This window comes from Coregonus lavaretus, assembly GCF_964263955.1.
Source record: "Coregonus lavaretus genome assembly, chromosome: 20".
In the NCBI taxonomy this organism is placed as follows: Eukaryota; Metazoa; Chordata; class Actinopteri; order Salmoniformes; family Salmonidae; genus Coregonus; species Coregonus lavaretus.
The window spans coordinates 30,866,268-30,885,498 of record NC_140007.1 but is presented as its reverse complement, the minus strand read 5'-3'; the positions used below and the strand labels follow the sequence as shown (position 1 = coordinate 30,885,498).

General features: G+C 44.0%; 3 protein-coding genes and 1 long non-coding RNA gene across 6 annotated transcripts; 2 read left to right on the top strand and 2 right to left on the bottom strand.

Moving 5' to 3' along the window:
• Window positions 1–404: 404 nt before the first annotated feature.
• LOC311147438 lies at window positions 405–1,192 on the bottom strand. Its single transcript, XR_014614790.1, has 3 exons — window positions 1,128–1,192; window positions 563–594; window positions 405–467 (listed from the first exon to the last, which is right to left on the bottom strand). It is a non-coding gene; the product is annotated as an uncharacterized lncRNA (long non-coding RNA).
• Window positions 1,193–1,976: 784 nt separating this feature from the next.
• LOC311147934 (WD repeat-containing protein 13-like) lies at window positions 1,977–10,781 on the top strand. The gene is made up of 10 exons (XM_084184782.1): window positions 1,977–2,034; window positions 2,507–2,601; window positions 2,968–3,199; window positions 5,146–5,255; window positions 5,417–5,547; window positions 5,642–5,949; window positions 6,171–6,351; window positions 6,503–6,644; window positions 7,656–7,774; window positions 9,972–10,781. The coding sequence occupies exons 2-10, from the start codon at window positions 2,561–2,563 to the stop codon at window positions 10,154–10,156; spliced, it is 1,449 nt and encodes a 482-aa protein (XP_084040908.1). The 5' UTR covers window positions 1,977–2,034; window positions 2,507–2,560; the 3' UTR covers window positions 10,157–10,781.
• Window positions 10,782–11,382: 601 nt separating this feature from the next.
• Window positions 11,383–16,681, top strand: LOC311147847 (histone-lysine N-methyltransferase SUV39H1-like). 3 transcript variants are annotated; one of them, XM_084184655.1, is made up of 7 exons: window positions 11,383–11,417; window positions 11,826–12,016; window positions 12,405–12,737; window positions 12,889–13,215; window positions 13,417–13,563; window positions 13,713–13,842; window positions 15,459–16,681. In XM_084184655.1, exons 1-7 carry the CDS (start codon window positions 11,399–11,401, stop codon window positions 15,728–15,730), a joined length of 1,419 nt encoding a protein of 472 aa, XP_084040781.1. In that variant the 5' UTR covers window positions 11,383–11,398; the 3' UTR covers window positions 15,731–16,681. The 3 variants fall into 3 exon arrangements, with proteins under 3 accessions (XP_084040781.1, XP_084040782.1, XP_084040783.1); XM_084184656.1 differs by having other exon boundaries at window positions 11,384–11,417; window positions 11,826–11,981; XM_084184657.1 differs by having other exon boundaries at window positions 11,390–11,417; window positions 12,152–12,737.
• Window positions 16,682–17,977: 1,296 nt separating this feature from the next.
• Window positions 17,978–19,180, bottom strand: LOC311147664 (putative G-protein coupled receptor 173; the record flags this gene model as incomplete). The annotated part of the gene is made up of 1 exon (XM_084184413.1): window positions 17,978–19,180. One exon carries the CDS (start codon window positions 19,178–19,180, stop codon window positions 17,978–17,980), a length of 1,203 nt encoding a protein of 400 aa, XP_084040539.1.
• Window positions 19,181–19,231: the final 51 nt, after the last annotated feature.

Genomic DNA, 19,231 nt, shown 5'->3' with positions numbered 1-19,231 from the left:
AAGGAGGTGGGGAGAGGATGGGAGGCTGCTCTTCAGCCTTGCCTACCCCGAGGATCCCCATTCTTGTGATGGCAGGATCCCAGCAGAGTCTCCAGAGCCATCTTCACAAATGTCTGGAAATTATTGCTTCTCTCCCTTTGGCTGTCCTGCGAGGGGACAGAACACAGAAAGATACCTTCAATGCAGACACACAGCATGCAAAGTAGACAGAGACCCTGCTTCTCACATAGCATTGGGGGGGAAGAAATAGCCAACTGTAATTGACTTGGTCTCAATCATTTGGAGAGCAAGGACTAGATTGAGTTGATTTAAACTTAGAAAATGACAACTCATGTACATGAGGCTGTTTAAGACCATCATCCTCCTACCCTCAATCCTAGATTAGTCTAATGCTTACCTCCTTGCTTTTTGTTATCATCTCCTTTCTGATCAGCTTTCTTCGGTTGCTCCTTAGGACTCTGAGGTTGCTGAGGAGATTATTTGGGGGGAAATACAATTTAGACAAACACAAACTTGAATGTTTTCATTTACAATGAATGAGAATTTGGTTTATTGTTCTTACCTTGGTAGCTGATTTCTTGTCAGATTTGTTACCTACAAATGATGAAAGAATGTTGATTTACTTTTAAAAAATAACTCCCCATGATCCAGGAAAAGGGATGGTGCATTTTATTTTCCGTTCTACAGGAGGTTGGTGGCACCTTAATTGGGGAGGATGGGCTCGTGGTAATGGCTGGTGTGGAATTGGTGGAATGGTATCAAATAAAACAAACACATGGTTTCCATGTGTTTGATGCCATTCCATTTGGTCCGTTCCAGCCATTATTGTGAGCCGTCCTCCCCTCAGCAGCCTCCACTGTAATGTTCATATAGTCAATGTATGACTGTAGAGGAGACTGGGAGCAAATAACACTTGAACTAGATGGATAGTCCCAAATTCAGCTTTTAGCTGAATAGAATAAAACACTCATACAGTTTAGCATAGGCATAAATTCACTACATTATACACTACTTAGAGAAAAGCATTATATTATATTATATTATATTATATATATATATATATATAAGGCTTTAATAAAAAACATATAGGCTAACCAAATCATAAAAGTTAACTTTACAAATAATACCTTTGGTTCCTGGCATTTTGGCTGCGCTCCAAAGTCTGTGTCTTTTACAAAACTCAGTGTTTATGTGGCGTCCAACACGCTCATTTATGGCTCCGGCTCCTGAATGCTCCCGTCACCGGGGCCCCTTCGGGAAAGAGCGCGGCGAACAAGCAAAAAGCCCCGTCAGCTGGGCGAAAGGGACACGGTCCTGCGGGCCATTGCTGAGCTCAGGCGAAACGTCTGAGCGTGCGACCCAAACTCATAATCCCATCATTGTATGGAGAATGCGCTGTAGTGTCTCATTGTTCTCAAGTTCAACAACAAGAAAGAGTTTTCATCATTGACTGTGTGTGTGTGTGTGTGTGTGTGTGTGTACCTGCGTGCATGTGCGTGTGCGTGCGTGGTGAGTTGTGTAAGGGATGAGTTGGCATAATCTCTCTTGCCTATCTTGCAATAAATTTTCAAAGCTGATGATTGCCTAATATTTTCTTTTATTTCCAAATGTGATTTCTAAAATTTTCTAAATTGTGCAATTACATTCAAACCAGGCAGTTGATGTCCTCAATCATGTTTCATGAAATTATTAATATGAGTGAACATTGACTCGGTTGTTTCCAACAGAGCGTCATTACATTGCAACATTTTATTGTCGTTGTTTATCATTATCAGGGACAGTGTATGTCTTTGGGAACACGCCTAGTTGCCATAGTTTCCTGGCTCATTAAAGACTGTACAAACTCTGCGTACATTTTTGGTGTACGTACATATTATTTGATTTATAAATCATATTGATTAGGTTTGCACATTACACTGCGTCAACCATGTGTTGTACAAATCAGCGTAGCTGCGCACGTGGGCAGGATCAATGGTGTCACATGATTTGACAGTCCGACCATTGACAACGATGGCGGAAAGCTAAGGAAGGAAGGTGAGCTGTTGCTGAGGTTTTCTTCAACGTCATTATTTACACACGTAATGGAAAAGGACGTGGTTTGAATTGCATTTGGAGAACTAAACAAAATCCGTTTGCTAAGTAACATTTGAGGGCTGGGCGTCCAGTTATCAGACATGGCTAGCAAGGTTGCTAGCTTGCTAGCTAACGCCGTTTGCTTTCTCACTGTCAAAGCTTGCAGGCTCCATCTCGGATGATGGCGTCTGTTGCTAGCCGACAATGACGGAGTAACTAGTTACCCTCTGAACACATTACACTGCCCAATGCAGGCTTTTTTAGCCACTGGCTTTCTTTGCCACATTAATCACGTGATTAATGTCGATCTAGCTGGCAGTGTTCTGTACCAGCCAATAACACGACTGTCTGGACTCTATAGGCTAAATTGAATTAGCCATCATGTAGCCTACTCCCCTACCATTATATAGTTATGTTGTTTATATGTTTATAGAGATCTGACATCTGCCCTGGCCGTGGCATCCTCTCTACCTTGACTGTTTGTGGAATGGCTGCAGTTTGGCAGCAGGTGTTGGCAGTGGACGCAAGGTAAGTCTCATTCAATAAACTGGTGGCATGGCATTGCCTGATGGCCTCACAGTACTGATACAAATAAGTTTACTGATACACATCTTACATTGATTGCGGTCTATGGCTAGCCTGGATAAACCAGACTGACCACTGCTGAAACAATGGTGAGTGCAGAAGTGAGTCTGGTTAAACCAGGCTAGCCAAGCACCTTGATTGTAATGAAACTGCTGTCAGCATGTTTGTATTAGTGAAAAGTGATACTTGGATAATGAATGACTCCATGTTATATTGAGTTTATACAGCAGTCCGCAGTGCAAGCAAAACAATATAAGGAACTGTTTGTCTCTCTCTCTCTCTATCACTTCCCCTCGATCCCTTCCACAGGTACAATGCATACCGCACGCCTACGTTCCCACAGTTCCGCACGCAATACATCCGCCGGCGCAGCCAGCTACTCAGGGAGAACGCCAAGTGTGGCTTTGAGCCGGGGCTGCGCAGGCATTACCTGAGGCTGCGCAGCCAGCTGCTGGCCCTGCGCTACGGGCCCCTGTCTGAGCAGAGCAGCTTCAGGGCCAGCAGTGTGCGCAGCTCCCGCACCACATTGGACCGCATGGAGGTTAGACTCAGAGACTGAGGGGAAGGTTAGACTCCGAGACTGAGTGGAAGGAGCAGAGGGAAAGGGAGAGACATATAGACAGACAAAGAGAATAGGCTACTGTCAATACACAGGTCAATTGAGATGGTTGGAGGCAGACAGATGGTATTACTGACACTAATAAGGATGCGTAGTAGGCACACTAAACTGATCACTTTAGTTGGGAGGAATAGATTGATTTCAAAGAGGTGGTGAGTTCATATACAGTGGCTTGCGAAAGTATTCACCCCCCTTGGCATTTTTCCTATTTTGTTGCCTTACAACCTGGGATTAAAATTGATTTTTGGGGGGTTTGTATTATTTGATTTACACAACATGCCTACCACTTTGAAGATGCAAAATATTTTTTGTGTGCGAAACAAACAAGAAATAAGACAAAAAAAGTGAACTTGAGCGTGCATAACTATTCACCCCCCCAAAGTCAATACTTTGTAGAGCCACCTTTTGCAGCCATTACAGTTGCAAGTCTCTTGGGGTATGTCTCTATAAGCTTGGCACATCTACTCACTGGGATTTTTGCCCATTCTTCAAGGCAAAACTTGCAGCTCCTTCAAGTTGGATGTGTTCCACTGGTGTACAGCAATCTTTAAGTCACACCACAGATTCTCAATTGGATTGAGGTCTGGGCTTTGACTAGGCCATTACAAGACATTTAAATGTTTCCCCTTAAACCACTTGAGTGTTGCTATAACAGTATGCTTAGGGTCATTGTCCTGCTGGAAGGTGAACCTCCGTCCCAGTCTCAGATCTCTGGAAGTCTGAAACAGGTTTCCCTCAAGAATTTCCCTGTATTTAGCGCTATCCATCATTCCTTCAATTCTGACCAGTTTCCCAGTCCCTGCCGATGAAAAACATCCCCACAGCATGATGCTACCACCACCATGCTTCACTGTGGGGATGGTGTTCTCAGGGTGATGAGAGGTGTTGGGTTTGCACCAGACATATCGTTTTCCTTGATGGCCAAAAAGCTCAATTTTAGTCTCATCTGACCAGAGTGCCTTCTTCCATATGTTTGGGGAGTCTCCCACATGCCTTTTGGCGAACACCAAAGACTTGCTTATTTTTTTCTATAAGTAATGGCTTTTTTCTGGCCACCGTTCCGTAAAGCCCAGCTCTGTGGAGTGTACGGCTTAAAGTGGTCTTATGGACAGATACTCCAATCTCCGCTGTGGAGCTTTGCAGCTCCTTCAGGGTCATCTTTGGTCTGTTTGTTGCCTCTCTGATTAATGCCCTCCTTTAGCAGGTTTGTTGCGGTACCATATTCTTTAATTTTTTTAAAAATGGATTTAATGGTGCTCCGTGGGATGTTCAATGTTTCTGCTATTTTTTTATAACCCAACCCTGACCTGTTTGGAGAGCTCCTTGGTGTTCATGGTGCCGCTTGCTTGGTGGTGCCCCTTGCTTAGTGGTGTTGCAGACTCTGGGGCCTTTCAGAACAGGTGTATATATACTGAGATCAAGTGACAGATCATGTGATACTTATATTGCACACAGGTGGACTTTATTTAACTAATTATGTGACTTCTGAAGGTAATTGGTTGCACCAAATCTTATTTAGGGGCTTCATAGCAAAAGGGGTGAATACATATGCACTTACCACTTTTCCGTTATTTATTTTTTAGAATTTTTTGAAAAAAGTAAATTTTTTCATTTCACTTCACCAATTTGGACTATTTTGTGTATGTCCCTTACATGAAATCCAAATAAAAATCAATTTAAATTACAGGTTGTAATGCAACAAAATTGGAAAAACGCCAAGGGGGATGAATACTTTTGCAAGGCACTGTAGGCCTACTTTTGTCTCTGGCTAAGATTATTTGTTTTTTATATGGACTGCAAGTCCCTCACTTGCACTCACTACTTATGGTTTTCTATCTCCCTATTTCTCCTTCCCTCTTTCTGGACAGGATTTTGAGGAGGACCCCCGTGCTCAGGGGGCTCGTGGGCACCGTCGATCTGTGAGCAGAGGCTCCTACCAGCTACAGGCCCAGATGAACAGGGCAGTCTATGATGAGAGGTAACCCAAGAAACCCCTCACTCAACCCTACTGACCTCATTCATCTTTTAGTCTCTGCTTTTGAAACACTGCATTGTTTGATCTTTTTATTAGCACAGAATTTCCAATTTGTAATAAATGAATCTCCCTGATTAGAAATGTGGGTTTGTTTGTGCCTACAGGCCCCCAGGTGCCTTGGTGCCAACCTCTGTGGCAGAAGCTAGCCGTGCCATGGCCGGGGACACCACTCTGAGCGAGAACTATGCTTTTGCTGGCATGCACCACATATTCGACCAACATGTGGACTCTGCAGGTGAGTGGAAAGTACAGTATGTGATGGAAAGATCAGTGCAAGGAGTGAGTATTTCTGTGTCTTCTCATGTTTTGTCGGGTTCCCTCCTCTCTAGTTCCACGGCTGCAGTTTGCTAACGATGACAAGCACCTCCTAGCCTGCTGCTCATTGGACGGCACCCTGTCCATCATGATCCTGTCCCCGTCCCCGCCCAGCGTGAAGGTTGTACTGAAGGGTCATGCAGGTCCCGTCACCGACTTTGCTTGGTCCCTTAGCAATGACGTCATCGTGTCGACATCAAAGGACGGAACGCTGCGTATTTGGAACACGGAGGATGGGAGGTGTATCCGTGAGGTCAGAGACCCGGAGTCAAGCGAACTGCTTTGTTGCACCTTCCAGCCCATGAACAACAACCTGACAGTGGTGAGTCATAGTAGAATCTCAGACAAAGTTACTAACTCATACCCATACAATATCCACACTAGCATATCACTTATAATGCATGGCCAGGGCCAATACATCGCTTTATTCTAAGTGGTATGCTAGCTGTCCCTACAATGACCAAACTCTCTTCCTTACAGCTTTCCTGACCTTTACCAATGTTCACCCTGACCCCCTGACCTCTGTTCTGTCCTGCCCTGCAGGTAGGGAACAGTAAGCACCTCCTGCAGGTGGTGAACATCTCCACTGGGAAGAAGGTGAAGGGGGGTTCCAGTAAGCTGACGGGACGGGTACTGTCTATGTCCTTTGATGCCCCTGGGAGGATCCTGTGGGCCGGGGATGACAGGGGCAGCATCTTCTCCTTCCTGTTTGACATGGCCACAGGTACACTGAGAAAAAACATCCCTACTTCTTATGAATAATTCATAATAATTAATTGTATTAATGAAGTGCTTTATCACAATCCCAAAGTGCTAGGCCACAAGTATGGGACAGACAAGTGTTGTGTGTGACAACTCTGAATTTCAACCCACAGGGAAGCTGACCAAAGCCAAGCGGCTTGTTGTGAGTGAGGGCAGCCCGATCTGCAGCATATCTGCCCGCTCCTGGATCAGCAGAGAGGCTCGAGACCCCTCCCTGTTGATCAATGCCTGTGTCAACAAACTGCTACTCTACAGGTACGCGTCGGAGAGAGCAAGAGAGCGACTGCTGCTCCATAAAGCTCAAAATGCTTATACATATACTGAACAAAAATATAAACGCCACATCCAACAATTTCAACCATTTTACTGAGTAACAGTTCATATAAGGAAATCAGTCAATTGAAATAAATAAATTAGGTCCCTATCTATGGATTTCACATGCCTGGGCAGGGGCACAGCCATGGGTAGGCCTGGGAGGGCATAGGCCCACCCACTGGGGAGCCAGGCCCAGCCAATCAGAATAAGTTTTCCCCCACAAAATGGCTTTATTACAGACAGAAATACTCCTCAGTTTCATCAGCAGTCCGGGTGGCTGGTCAGACGATCCCGCAGGTGAAGAAGCCGGATGTGGAGGTCCTGGGAAGGCTTGGTTACATGTGGTCTGCGGTTGTGAGGCCGGTCGGATGTATTGCCAAATTCTCTAAAACGACGTTGGAGGCGGCTTATGGTAGAGAAATGAACATTACATTCTCTGGCAACAAGTCTTTTGGACATTCCTGCAGTCAGCATGCCAATTCCACGCTCCCTCAACTTGAGACTTCTGTGGCATTGTGTTTGTATGACAAAACTGCACATTTTAGTGGCCTTTTATTGTCCCTAGCACAAGGGGCACCTGTGTAATGATCATGCTGTTTAATCAGCTTCTTGCTATGCCACACCTGTCAGGTGGATGGATTATCTTGGCAAAGGAGAAATGCTCACTAACAGGGATGTAAACAAATCTCTTCACAATTTGAGAGTAATAAGCTTTTTGTGCGCATTGAATTTTATTTCAGCTCATGAAACATGAGACCAACAATTTACATGTTGCGTTTATATTTTTGTTCAGTATATCTTGATTAACTACTGTGTCGTGCACTGGAATTTGTGTATGTTATATCAGTCTTGTACTGTGTGCTGTTGATTGAACAAGGAAGGCATGATCCACTCTGCACACTGCATGCTGAGTTGAGTTTGACTGGGTCTCTGTTCCTCTCGTCTTTATAGAGTGGTGGATAATGAAGGCACTCTGCAGCTGAAGAGGAGCTTCCCCATCAAGCACGGCTCCCAGCCCCTCCACAGCATCTTCTGCCCTCTCATGTCCTTCAGACAGGGCGCCTGTATTGGTATGAGCCTCACAGCCTTACTCTGACTTTCACTATATCTGCTATAGATGTTATAAACAAAAGTGCACCACACTTAGGAACCTTGATTGTGTACTGGTTGCCAGTACATCAACTCACTGAAGTCATAGAGTAGTTACTGTATATAACCATCTTCACTCAGTTATAGCAGGTCAATGCAATCAGTTATAACCAATGTTCCCTCTAATTATTTTCGGCACTTAGAAAATTTCAGGTCTGCTGAGCGCAAACTTGAACGTTGTAAAAACTTCCAGCATGCGTTTACTGTGACCACTGAGGCTGTACCGGCTTTAAGTTACAGTTTTAAGTGGTAGGTGTAGGTTACTGTGGCTATTTGATCATAATGTACACCTACCAGAGTGGCCTACCATCCAAAACAATGGAGAAAATGCATCCCATAACATTTTAACATGGAAATAGCTGTTCTATCATTCAGACTACAGTAGCAGCCAATGTGTGGTGTTCAATGTAGGCCTACATTCCATGAGACTTTTGAAAAAAAAACATGCAGGGCTTGACATTAACCTGTTTATCCACTTGTCCTTCAGACAAGGAGGTGACTGAAAATGTTGTTGTTTGATGCAAGAAAGCACTTTACAAAATAAAATGCATTATTATTCCCATACCATTATTACAGAGAATCAGACAAATTATGCTACCCTCTGCCTATTGGCTACTTAGCTTATTCAAGCCTGTCTCAAAATACAACACTGCCCCTTTAAGACAAAAAAAAAGCTCTTTACCTGACTCGCTTTTCAAAGATGCCTAGAAATGTACAAGTTTTGTGCTCTTGAAGCAATCACTATCTATAACTGGGCTAATAATTCACTAACTAGCAAAGGATATTAACAAAATGTGAACACGTGGCTACATGTAGCTCTTGCGTTGATCTCAAAACAAGCACATCTACTCATGACGGCTCATGCTGTTTTATTTTTAATTTTATTTCACCTTTATTTAACCAGGTAAGCCAGTTGAGAACAATTTCTCATTTACAACTGAGACCTGTGAACACAGTCCAGTTCAAAGTAAATGGCACAGAGCCATATATGTCAATGGTCTATTTGCATATAGGCCTATTGCAGCTCTGATTGTTTATGCCGCACCAGTCTGTGTAGAGTACGGGCTGCGTAGTGCGTGTTAATGCAATAGAATCCTACTCCGATGCATTCTGCCTACAACAAAATGTCTTGCATAGTTCGTTTTGTTTTGGTATGTTGCATTGAAAGTGGCTAATGCATTGTTGTTCGGGACGTTTTTATTTTTAAATTTAAGGTAGTCTATATGATCACAACGGTAATACATTTATATCCGTTGTTGTATTACTTGTGAGGCACAGCTGAACGAGCATACATTTAAATAATTTGCTTTTTATTTGTATTTTACTGGGCTGGTGGTGCTTGCATCTGATGGTCAGTCTCAGCAGACTGAGGGTCCACCTCTCAACATCCCTCCGCTCTCCCTTTCCTCTACTGACACTGACCAAAAAGGGACACCGTCTTCCAGCTGATGAGGAAATTCGAGTTACACCGCATTATTTCTGCCTCATGCACAAATTCATGTTGTTACTCCCATGAACAGAGAAAGTGAACTATTCCTCAATATTAAAAAAGACCCAAGCCGCTAATAATAACAACAACGCAAGCCTATAGATACATTTTCCTACTCATTCATTACTGCTGCACTGCTTGTTGTAACGCTGAATGGAAATAGGTAGAACGCGCATTTTATGGCTTATAGAAGTGTTGAATACAAAGTGTTGACAGTGCTGAGTAAGAACTTAAACATGAACTCACACATAAAAACAGCAGCTCTTTGCTGTATTTGTTGACCGTCTCTCTAGTCATGGTTTTTAACGTTTTGAAATCTCACAGTATCAACTTTGCTGTAGCTTTCTTTTATGCCTGCTACGGTACTGCAGACACAATAATCTGAGCCATCCGATTGGCCAGCGGTAGGCCTATAGTGCACTTTATTTGCTCTCTGGGCCCGCCTGGAAGGCAGAGTTTGTACCTTCAGACACATGAAATGGTTCAAAATGGCAACAGTTCGCCTACCCGGCGCGCAGTTTAGAGGGAACATTGGTTATAACAGGTCGGTTCTCACAAGTATTCTCTCTTGTCCCTCTTCCCTGTTTTTCTCCTCCTTTTCCACCCCTTTTCTCCACTCTATATCCCAGTGACTGGCAGTGAGGATGCCTGTGTCTACTTCTTCGATGTGGAGCGCAACACTAAGGCCATAGTCAACAAACTGCAGGGTCACGGTGGCCCAGTGCTGGACGTCAGCTTCAACTGTGACGAGAGCTTACTGGCTTCTGCAGACTCCACTGGTATGGTCATCATCTGGAGGCGGGAGCAGAAGTGACCAACCAATCAAAAGCTTCCTTCCATGCACTACAAAAAAATAAGCAACTACCACTTTGAACCATCCAATCACTAGAATGCTAAATACAAGGGGCAGGGAAGGGGTATCTGTGTTTTTAAGGCTGGGATTTAGTTGTTACCGTGAGTGCGGTTTCCGCGAACGCGGGAACATTGCCATTAAATATAGCCGACAAAGTGCGATCTAATTGAATCCCTGCCTAGGTTTTCAACGTAAAGGGAGCACTGCTCCTCACTGAGGGTCCTGAGAGGCTTGCATGTGTCAAGATTAGGACCTGTAATAGAGCTAACTACTTATTGTAAAGCAGTAATACATCAAAACTGAATATACAGTAGTATTAAATGACAGCCTTGTTCCTCTGGAGTTGCCCATTTTCCTTCATGTGCATAGCATTGTATCAAGAACCCATCATAGAAATCAGTACTGACATATTGGAATAACTCCTGTATAAAAATGTTTAAGACTTGATGGGACCTCAAAGAAAACATTGTGTGTTTGTGAGTTTTTGTGTGTTTGTATGTGCCTGTGTGTGTCATTGAACATCATGGTTGCAAATAACTTTAATATATTTATGATATGCACATACTGAATAAAGTAGCCAAATAGAGTTGATTGTTTTGTTTGATTGCCAGTGTTACAATAGAGCTAGCAGGCTTGTAGTCCTAAAAAAAAAAAGGAAATTAGTTACCTCTGGATCGTTCAGCCATTACAATGGGGAAAATGAATCGGGAAAGAATAGGGTTTTGGGATGAACGCCGAAAATAAGATGTGAGGTTAACACAGGTTTAGGAGATCTTATAAGTTGTGTTCTATTAGATAATATCAGTTAACATGACCTTGATGAATCATGACGCCTTTGTGCTTTTTCTGATTACATAAATGCTTCAAAATTCACAAAAAAATGAGGTTCGCTGATTAAGATGATCTCATAGAACAAAACGTATATGCTCTAAGCCTGTGTTTACCACAGACCTTATTTTCCGCGTTTATCCTAAAACCCTACAAAAACTAAATTTTCCTATAGGCTTTGTCCAACGAACCATGGCAGAGTTTGTACCTACAAAAAGACGCCATTAGTATTGCTCTCTGTAGCAAAGTGTAAATGTTTTTGTTTTTCCACACGTGAGCTAGAAGTCTATTGGTCATTTGGGCAGCCTGTCATTCTAAAATCGGATCCAACCATTGGCTAGCGAGACTTCCTGGGATTTTGGCGGTGGAGTAAACATGGCGGAATATTTAAAAGGTAAGGTAACTAATTCTAGAGAAAAAGTTGGATTTTGTTACTTTCCTTAGGTAACAACAGCGGTTCTATAATAATAACGTTTTTTAAAAATACCATATATCCCGGAGTTGATTAGCGAAATGTTGATGCAGCACAGCTTATGAGATATTTGTCGAATTTAGCCAGCTAGCTATTTCGCAATCAATGGTCGTAGCTATGCCATGCTGATTGTTTGATTTTCATTGATAAACAATAGTGAATAAATCTACTATCACATTTAAATAGCTAGTTATAAGCTAGCTAGTTAATGTTATACACATACAGAATGAAAACATGTTGATAACTAAATTAAGTCATGATAGTTGTTGATCGAAGCAACCACTGTTGTGTTCTTTGTGTAACATTAGCTTACTGGCTTGTCACTCACAGCAGGGTGCCAAGTTGTATGTAAAGTGACAACGAGCCAGTTGCAGACACTCTGTCGTCATGAAGGGATTGTGTGCTTGGATCTGGGGGTCAACAGGAGACAAATGCACGACTTCGAAGTGGAGTACCTATGTGACTACAAGAGGACACTTGTTCCTGGTAGGAAGACAGCCAATGCCACAGGAGTACCAAAGGTTAGAACAAGTTCTAGCTAAACTTTGGATAGATTTTTGGTAGCTAGATATTAAATTGATCCAGCATTGATTGATCTAACTTGCAGTGCTATACTCTGACTGACATCACAGGCAACATGAACTTGTTCTTTTCAGTTCTTAACTGATGTGGTGCTGTTACTGAAAGCATCCATCTGTACTTGAGAGAGAGAGAGAGAGAGAACTGCTCCAACCTCCAACCTGTATGTGTATGTGTGTCTTTCAGAGGGGTTGGGATAAAGCAGAAGTCACATTTCCGTTGGACCTTGTGTACAATTGGACGAATAAAGTGATCTTAGGCGATGTCTACCTTGCCATAGGGGCGCCAGAGTTCAGTATGACTCCTTTCAACTGCTGTTTTTCTTCCTAGGAGCAAGAGTTCTACCTGGTTAAATGGAAGGGTTACCCAGATCACATGAACACCTGGGAACCGAGGAAAAACCTGCGGTGTGTGGAGCTCCTACGTCAGTTCTGGGACGATGTCTTCCTGGAACTGCAGAGACAGAAAAAGACTGTAGTCCCCAACCGGTTTGAAACAGAGCTGTCCTCTTACCTGGAGCAGAGGGCCAGGCATAGGCAGAGCCTGCAGAGGTGGGAGGCCCAGATCAACAGTGTCGGAGGCCTCAACAAACGCATCCTGGTCCGCAACCGTGTGGACCTGGAGGGCCCTCCGAAGAACTTTACCTACATCAACAACTACAAGGTGTGCAAGGGCTTGTATATCACCAGTACTTTGTATCAATGACATGTTTCAACTGTAGTGATGTCACCCTCTTTATCCCTGCAGTATTATGCATCAGCAATACAGTACAAATATAAATATGTATATTTAAATCAAAGCTTTTCTCTCCTAGGTGGGTGAGGGCATTTCGATGACGACGATGGCAGTGGGGTGCGAGTGCACCAACTGTTTGGAGAACCCTGTGGGTGGTTGCTGCTCAGGAATATCGGGACATGGCTTTGCCTACAACGAGTGTGGGCAGGTGAAGGTTAAGCCTGGGGAGCCCATCTATGAATGCAACAATATGTGTCGCTGTGGACCAGACTGCCCCAACAGAGTGGTACAGAGAGGGATCCAGCATACCCTCTGCATCTTCAAAACAGACAACGGGCGGGGGTGGGGAGTACGCACCTCTGAGCGTATCAGAAGGCATTCCTTCGTCATGGAGTATGTCGGAGAGGTAAGAAAGACACAACTTTGATTATAGGGACCACATATTTGGTGCTTCGTTTCTATTATCACCAGCAACTATCACATTTGACAAGTGAACATCAACATATTAACTAGTGGATTTAATATCATGCAGGACTTGGTGTATCCTGGCTGTGTTATATTGTATGGTTGTTCTCTGTTGTGATTGGCTGTGCTGTGTTCCATCCAGATCATCACTACAGAGGAGGCAGAGAGGCGGGGTCAGGTCTATGACAGACAGGGTGCAACGTACCTGTTTGACCTGGACTATGTGGAGGATGAGTACACCGTTGATGCTGCTCACTATGGAAATGTCTCCCACTTCGTCAACCACAGTGTGAGTAGTTCAAGTTCCATTTATTGCCATTTGTAGGTACAAGTACATAGGCTACATTGGAATTTCTCTGCGATTTATTTTTATTTATTTGAGGACACTCAAACATTAGACATAGCATTCTCTTCTCCTTTCCTACCTCTATCCCACAGTGCAACCCTAACCTGCAGGTGTATAACGTATTCATTGACAACCTGGATGAGCGACTGCCACGCCTGGCTTTCTTCTCAAACCGTGGTATCAGCGCTGGGGAGGAGCTCACCTTCGACTACAATATGCAGAGTAGGTTGCATCTGATATACATTTGAAGTCGGAAGTTTACATACACTTAGGTTGGAGTCATTAAAACTCATTTTTCAACTACTCCACAAATGTCTTGTTAACAAACTATTGTTTTGGCAAGTCGGTTAGGACATCTACTTTGTGCATGACACAAGTAATTTTTCCAACAATTGTTTACAGACAGATTATTTCACTTATAATTCACTGTATCACAATTCCAGTGGGTCAGAAGTTTACATACACTTAGTTGACTGTGCCTTTAAACAGTTTGGAAAATTCCAGAAAATGATGTCATGGCTTTAGAAGCTTCTGATAGGCTAATTTACATAATTTGAGTCAATTGGAGGTGTACCTGTGGATGTATTTCAAGGCCTACCTTCAAACTCAGTGCCTCTTTGCTTGAAATCAAAAGAAATCAGCCAAGACCTCAGAAAACAAATTGTAGACCTCCACAAGTCTGGTTCATCCTTGGGAGCAATTTCCAAACGCCTGAAGGTACCACGTTCATCTGTACAAACAATAGTATGCAAGTATAAACACCATGGGACCACGCAGCCATCATACCGCTCAGGAAGGAGACGCGTTCTGTCTCTTAGAGATGAACGTACTTTGGTGCGAAAAGTGCAAATCAATCCCAGAACAACAGCAAAGGACCTTGTGAAGATGCTGGAGGAAACAGGTACAAACGTATCTATATCCACAGTAAAACGAGTCCTATATCGACATAACCTGAAAGGCCGCTCAGCAAGGAAGAAGCCACTGCTCCAAAACCGCCATAAAAAAAGCCAAAAAGGAAAATTATATGGATATATTGAAGCAACATCTCAAGACATCAGTCAGGAAGTTAAAGCTTGGTCGCAAATGGGTCTTCCAAATGGACAATGACCCCAAGCATACTTCCAAAGTTGTGCCAAAATGGCTTAGTCAAGGTATTGGAGTGGCCATCACAAAGCCCTGACCTCAATCCTATAGAAAATTTGTGGGCAGAACTGAAAAAGCGTGTGCGAGCAAGGAGGCCTTCAAAACTGACTCAGTTACACCAGGTCTGTCAGGAGGAATGGGCCAAAATTCACCCACCTTATTGTGGGAAACTTGTGGAAGGCTACCCAAAATGTTTGACCCAAGTTAAACAATTTTAAAGGCAATGCTACCAAATACTAATTGAGTGTATGTAAACCTCTGACCCACTGGGAATGTGATGAAATATATAAAAGCTGAAAGAAATCATTCTCTCTACTATTATTCTGACATCTCACATTCTTAAAATAGTGGTGATCCTAACTGACCTAAGACAGGGAATTTTTACTAGGATTAAATGTCAGTAATTGTGAAAAACTGAGTTTAAATGTATTTGGCTAAGGTGTATGTAAACTTCCGACTTCAACTGTATCATATATCCACAGATCATGAGATCACTGAAATGAAAGATATGGAAATACTGTAAATAATTGCATTTTCGAGAGTGTACAAAATGGAGTATGAGTTCATATGCCTGATATAGAGCAGATGGAAAGGACTCGGGATAAGACTCCGGACCACCCATTTAGGTCATAGAACAACCTGTTTCAAGATATCACAGAATCTATAATTTGGTCTGTTTTCCATTCTCTTTCTAGTTGATCCAATAGATGAGGAGAGTACAAAGATGGACTCCAATTTCAGCATGACTGGATCACCCAAAAATGTTCACATGATTGGATCACCCAAAAAGGCTCCTCTCATGATTGGATCACCCAAAAAGGCTCCTCTCATGATTGGATCACCCAAAAAGGCTCCTCTCGTGATTGGATCACCCAAAAAGGCTCCTCTCGTGACTGGATCACCCAAAAAGCGAGCGCGCATGGAGTGCAAGTGTGGGACAGACAATTGCAGGGGGTACTTGTTTTAGGGGTTCGGCAAGGACAAATTATACATTTTGCTTTGTTCCAGAATTGCCATCATGACAATTCAACTTTATTTCTGGCATTTTAAATGTATGCTATGGTGTCTGTGAATATTTTGCCCTATTTCATCATAAACTAGTGTTTGGGGCATCATGTTGTTGTATTTTACCCCCTTTTTCGATCTTGTCTCATCGCTTAACACTCGCCCGCTTAACCCGGAAGCCAGCCGCACCAATGTGTCAGAGGAAACACTGTTAAACTGACAACCGAGGTCAGCCTGCAAGCGCCCGGCCCGCCACAAGGAGTTGCTAGAGCGCGATGAGCCAAGTAAAGCCCCCCCGGCCAAACCCTCCCCTAACCTGGACGACGCTGGGTTAATTGTGCGCTGCCCTATGATACTAGAGTTTGGAAAGTGCTTTGTTGTGACTGGGTTGCAATAGGCTGGTAAGGCATCAATTACAAGCTGTAGGCCCGTCACTCACTGTATGAGGCCTCAGTCATTGGTGGATGGCGCTGCTGTCCCTCATTGAGGTTGCAATATGTTACAAAGGCTGCATTCTAATTCTCTACCCTTCTCCTGAAGTGTACACTAGTACGCTCCCCCTCATGGTGTCAGTAATATGGAGGAAACTCCCTCCAGCCATGCTTCCACCAATCCAATGTTTTTAAATGCAAGAGGGGGAGTGAATGAGTGCACACTTCTGGATAAGTGTAGAGAATCAGAATACAGCCATAGACTGATGGAATTGTAGGAACTCTTCCCATTGTGAGTTCCAATCATGTAATTTGACCAGACGTTCCGTAAAGCATGTCATTGTTGCCAAAGCTACACTGTATATTGAGCATGCTACTCATCTTGGTCCAGATCTTTCTGTAAATAAATTGGTTCTTTTTTTTTTTTTACGAGTGTAAAACTGGCAAAATGATTTTTATTATACCCTCTGAATGTTGAGCTCAAGTTGTTTTTCTTTCTTTAATTGCTAAGGATATGGGTCCCATTGAAACTTGAAGTCAGCACTCAGAATCCAGATCAATGTGCATCAAAAGTAGACTTTATTGGTGAGTGGAAAAACAACTGCCACTTCAAATGCTGTGCAAGAGAATATATTAGAAAAGAATGCTAGGCCCCCAATCTTCAAACCCAGTTCACTTCTCAGTTAGTTATTTAATGTCCAAACATGATTTGCTAACTTCAGTCTGGGAACCATGAAAAATGACACTCTTGATGTTGGAATGTGTGATTATTTTGTTCTCTGCATTTAGAAAAGCTGTCTCCTTGAACATGGGAATGTTCAGACATATTTAAGTCAGAAATAATTAATACTAAATTTCAAACATTCCCTAATGGAAAAGAAACTACAAAATCATATGGATCCTGTTACAATGCACATGAGATTATTTCCAATCTGGACTGCAGTTGATCATAACCTACACTGAGTGTACAAAACATTAGGAACACCTGCTCTTTCCATGATATAGACTGACCAGGTGAAAGCTATGATCCCTTATGGATGTCACTTGTTATATCCACTTCAATCAGTGTAGATGAAGGGGAGGAGACAGGTTAAAGAAGGATTTTAAAGCCTTGATTGTGTATGTGTGCCATTTAGAGGGTGACAAAAGATAGAAGTGCCTTTGAACGGGGTATGGTAGTAAGTGCCAGGCGCACCGGTTTGTGTGTGTCAAGAACTGCAACGCTGCTTTTTCATGGTCAACAGATTCCCGTGTGTATCAAGAATGGTCCACCACCCAAAGGACAGCCAACCAACTTGACACAACTGTGGGAAGCATTGGAGTCAACATGGGCCAGCATCCCTGTGGAACACTTTCGACACCTTGTAGAGTCCATGCCCCGATGAATTGAGGCTGCTCTGAGGGCAAAAGGGGGTGCAACTCAATATTAGGAAGGTGTTCCTAATGTTTTGTACACAGTGTATATCTTGCTATTTTAGTGACCGTTGCAATCCCCTCCATTGAACTAAAGAAAATCTGTTTTAACATAATTTTCGGGCCATTTAAATGAGATAATCTACTGAGAATGTTCATTACCAAGTATTACTACAAACCTGCTTCTCATACTGCATGTGTCCACACACATAATATGTACATTACATATGAAACAGTCATAATTCATTTGCAAGAATAGTAGCAACTGATAAACATTCTCTTTACAAAAAAGGTAAGATAGGCATTTCTGTATAATACAAACAAAACACCCCAATCCCACCCCCATCACACCATACAGTAGTGCATCATGTGATGGTGAACACCAACAGCTCATGGCGGTGCAGCTGTTGGTGTTGTCTAGTCCTGCTGTAGGTGGGCAGGTGGGCCCTCAGCACTTTCCTCAAGTCCTCATTGAGCAGGAGGCAGAAGATAGGGTTGACCCCTGCCTGGGCAAAGCTCATCCACACTGTGATGGAGAGGTACCTGTGAGGGATGGAGCAGGACTTGACAAAGACCCTCCAGAAACAGGCCACTATGTAGGGAGCCCAGAGCACCAGGAAGAGCAGGGTGATGATGTAGAACATCCTGCCTAGCCTCCTCTCTGATCTGACCTCCTCCATGCCCAGCAGGCACCGGTGCTGCTGGTTCTGCAAAGTCTGCCTGATGCCCAGCAGGGTGGGGGGCATTGGGCCCTGGCCAAAGCCTGCGATCCAGTTGGCCGCTGCCTGACCTGTGGCCCCCGGGCCGTGGAAGGTCCAGTTCTGGCTGATGGCTGGCGCTAGCTGGACAGGCTTCATCTTGCGGTGCTTGTATTCAAATAGCAGGAGTTTGGTGTAGAAACCGTGGGTGGCCAGGACCACGACGGCCAGCATGAGCATGAAGCCCAGAGTGTCATTTGTGTTAAGGTAGCGGTGCTCGAAAATGCACTGGTCCTCGTCTTGAATGAACTTGTACGTCCCCACGTCAAAGACGGGTGGAGACGCCATGGCAATGGCCAAAGTCCAGACCATGCAGATGATGGCAGCGCAGGTCCAGACCGTCATGCGTTTGGCGTAGAAGCGGTGGTGGGCGATGGCCAGGTAGCGGGTCACAGCCACACAGAACAGCATGAAGGCAGCGTGAAAACAGAAGAGCACAGCTAGGAAGGCCACCAGTTTGCAGCTGAAGGCGCTGTAGGTCCACGCCGAGCTGTTGTGGACAGACACCAGGACGAAGGGGAAGCAGGCAGCAGACCGGACGACATCAGCTAGGCAAAGGTCCAGCAGGAAGAAGTAGGGGGCCTTGTGGAGGGCCCGGTCTCGGAGGACCAGCAGAGACACCAGCAGGTTGCCTGCTAGGCTGACACAGAGGATCAGGCCCAGGAACACCAACTTGACGTAGGCGGACACGGCTGCAGCCGAGATTCCTTCACTGCTGGTGCCGCTGATGCTGCTGGCCCTCTGTGAGGCCAACACTGCCAGCAGGCTCCCTGGGCCATCAATGCCAAATATCTGGGTCTGGTTAGACATGCCTTCAACTCTATGATTCTAGGGGTAGGGATGCTAGGGTGATTCTACCCC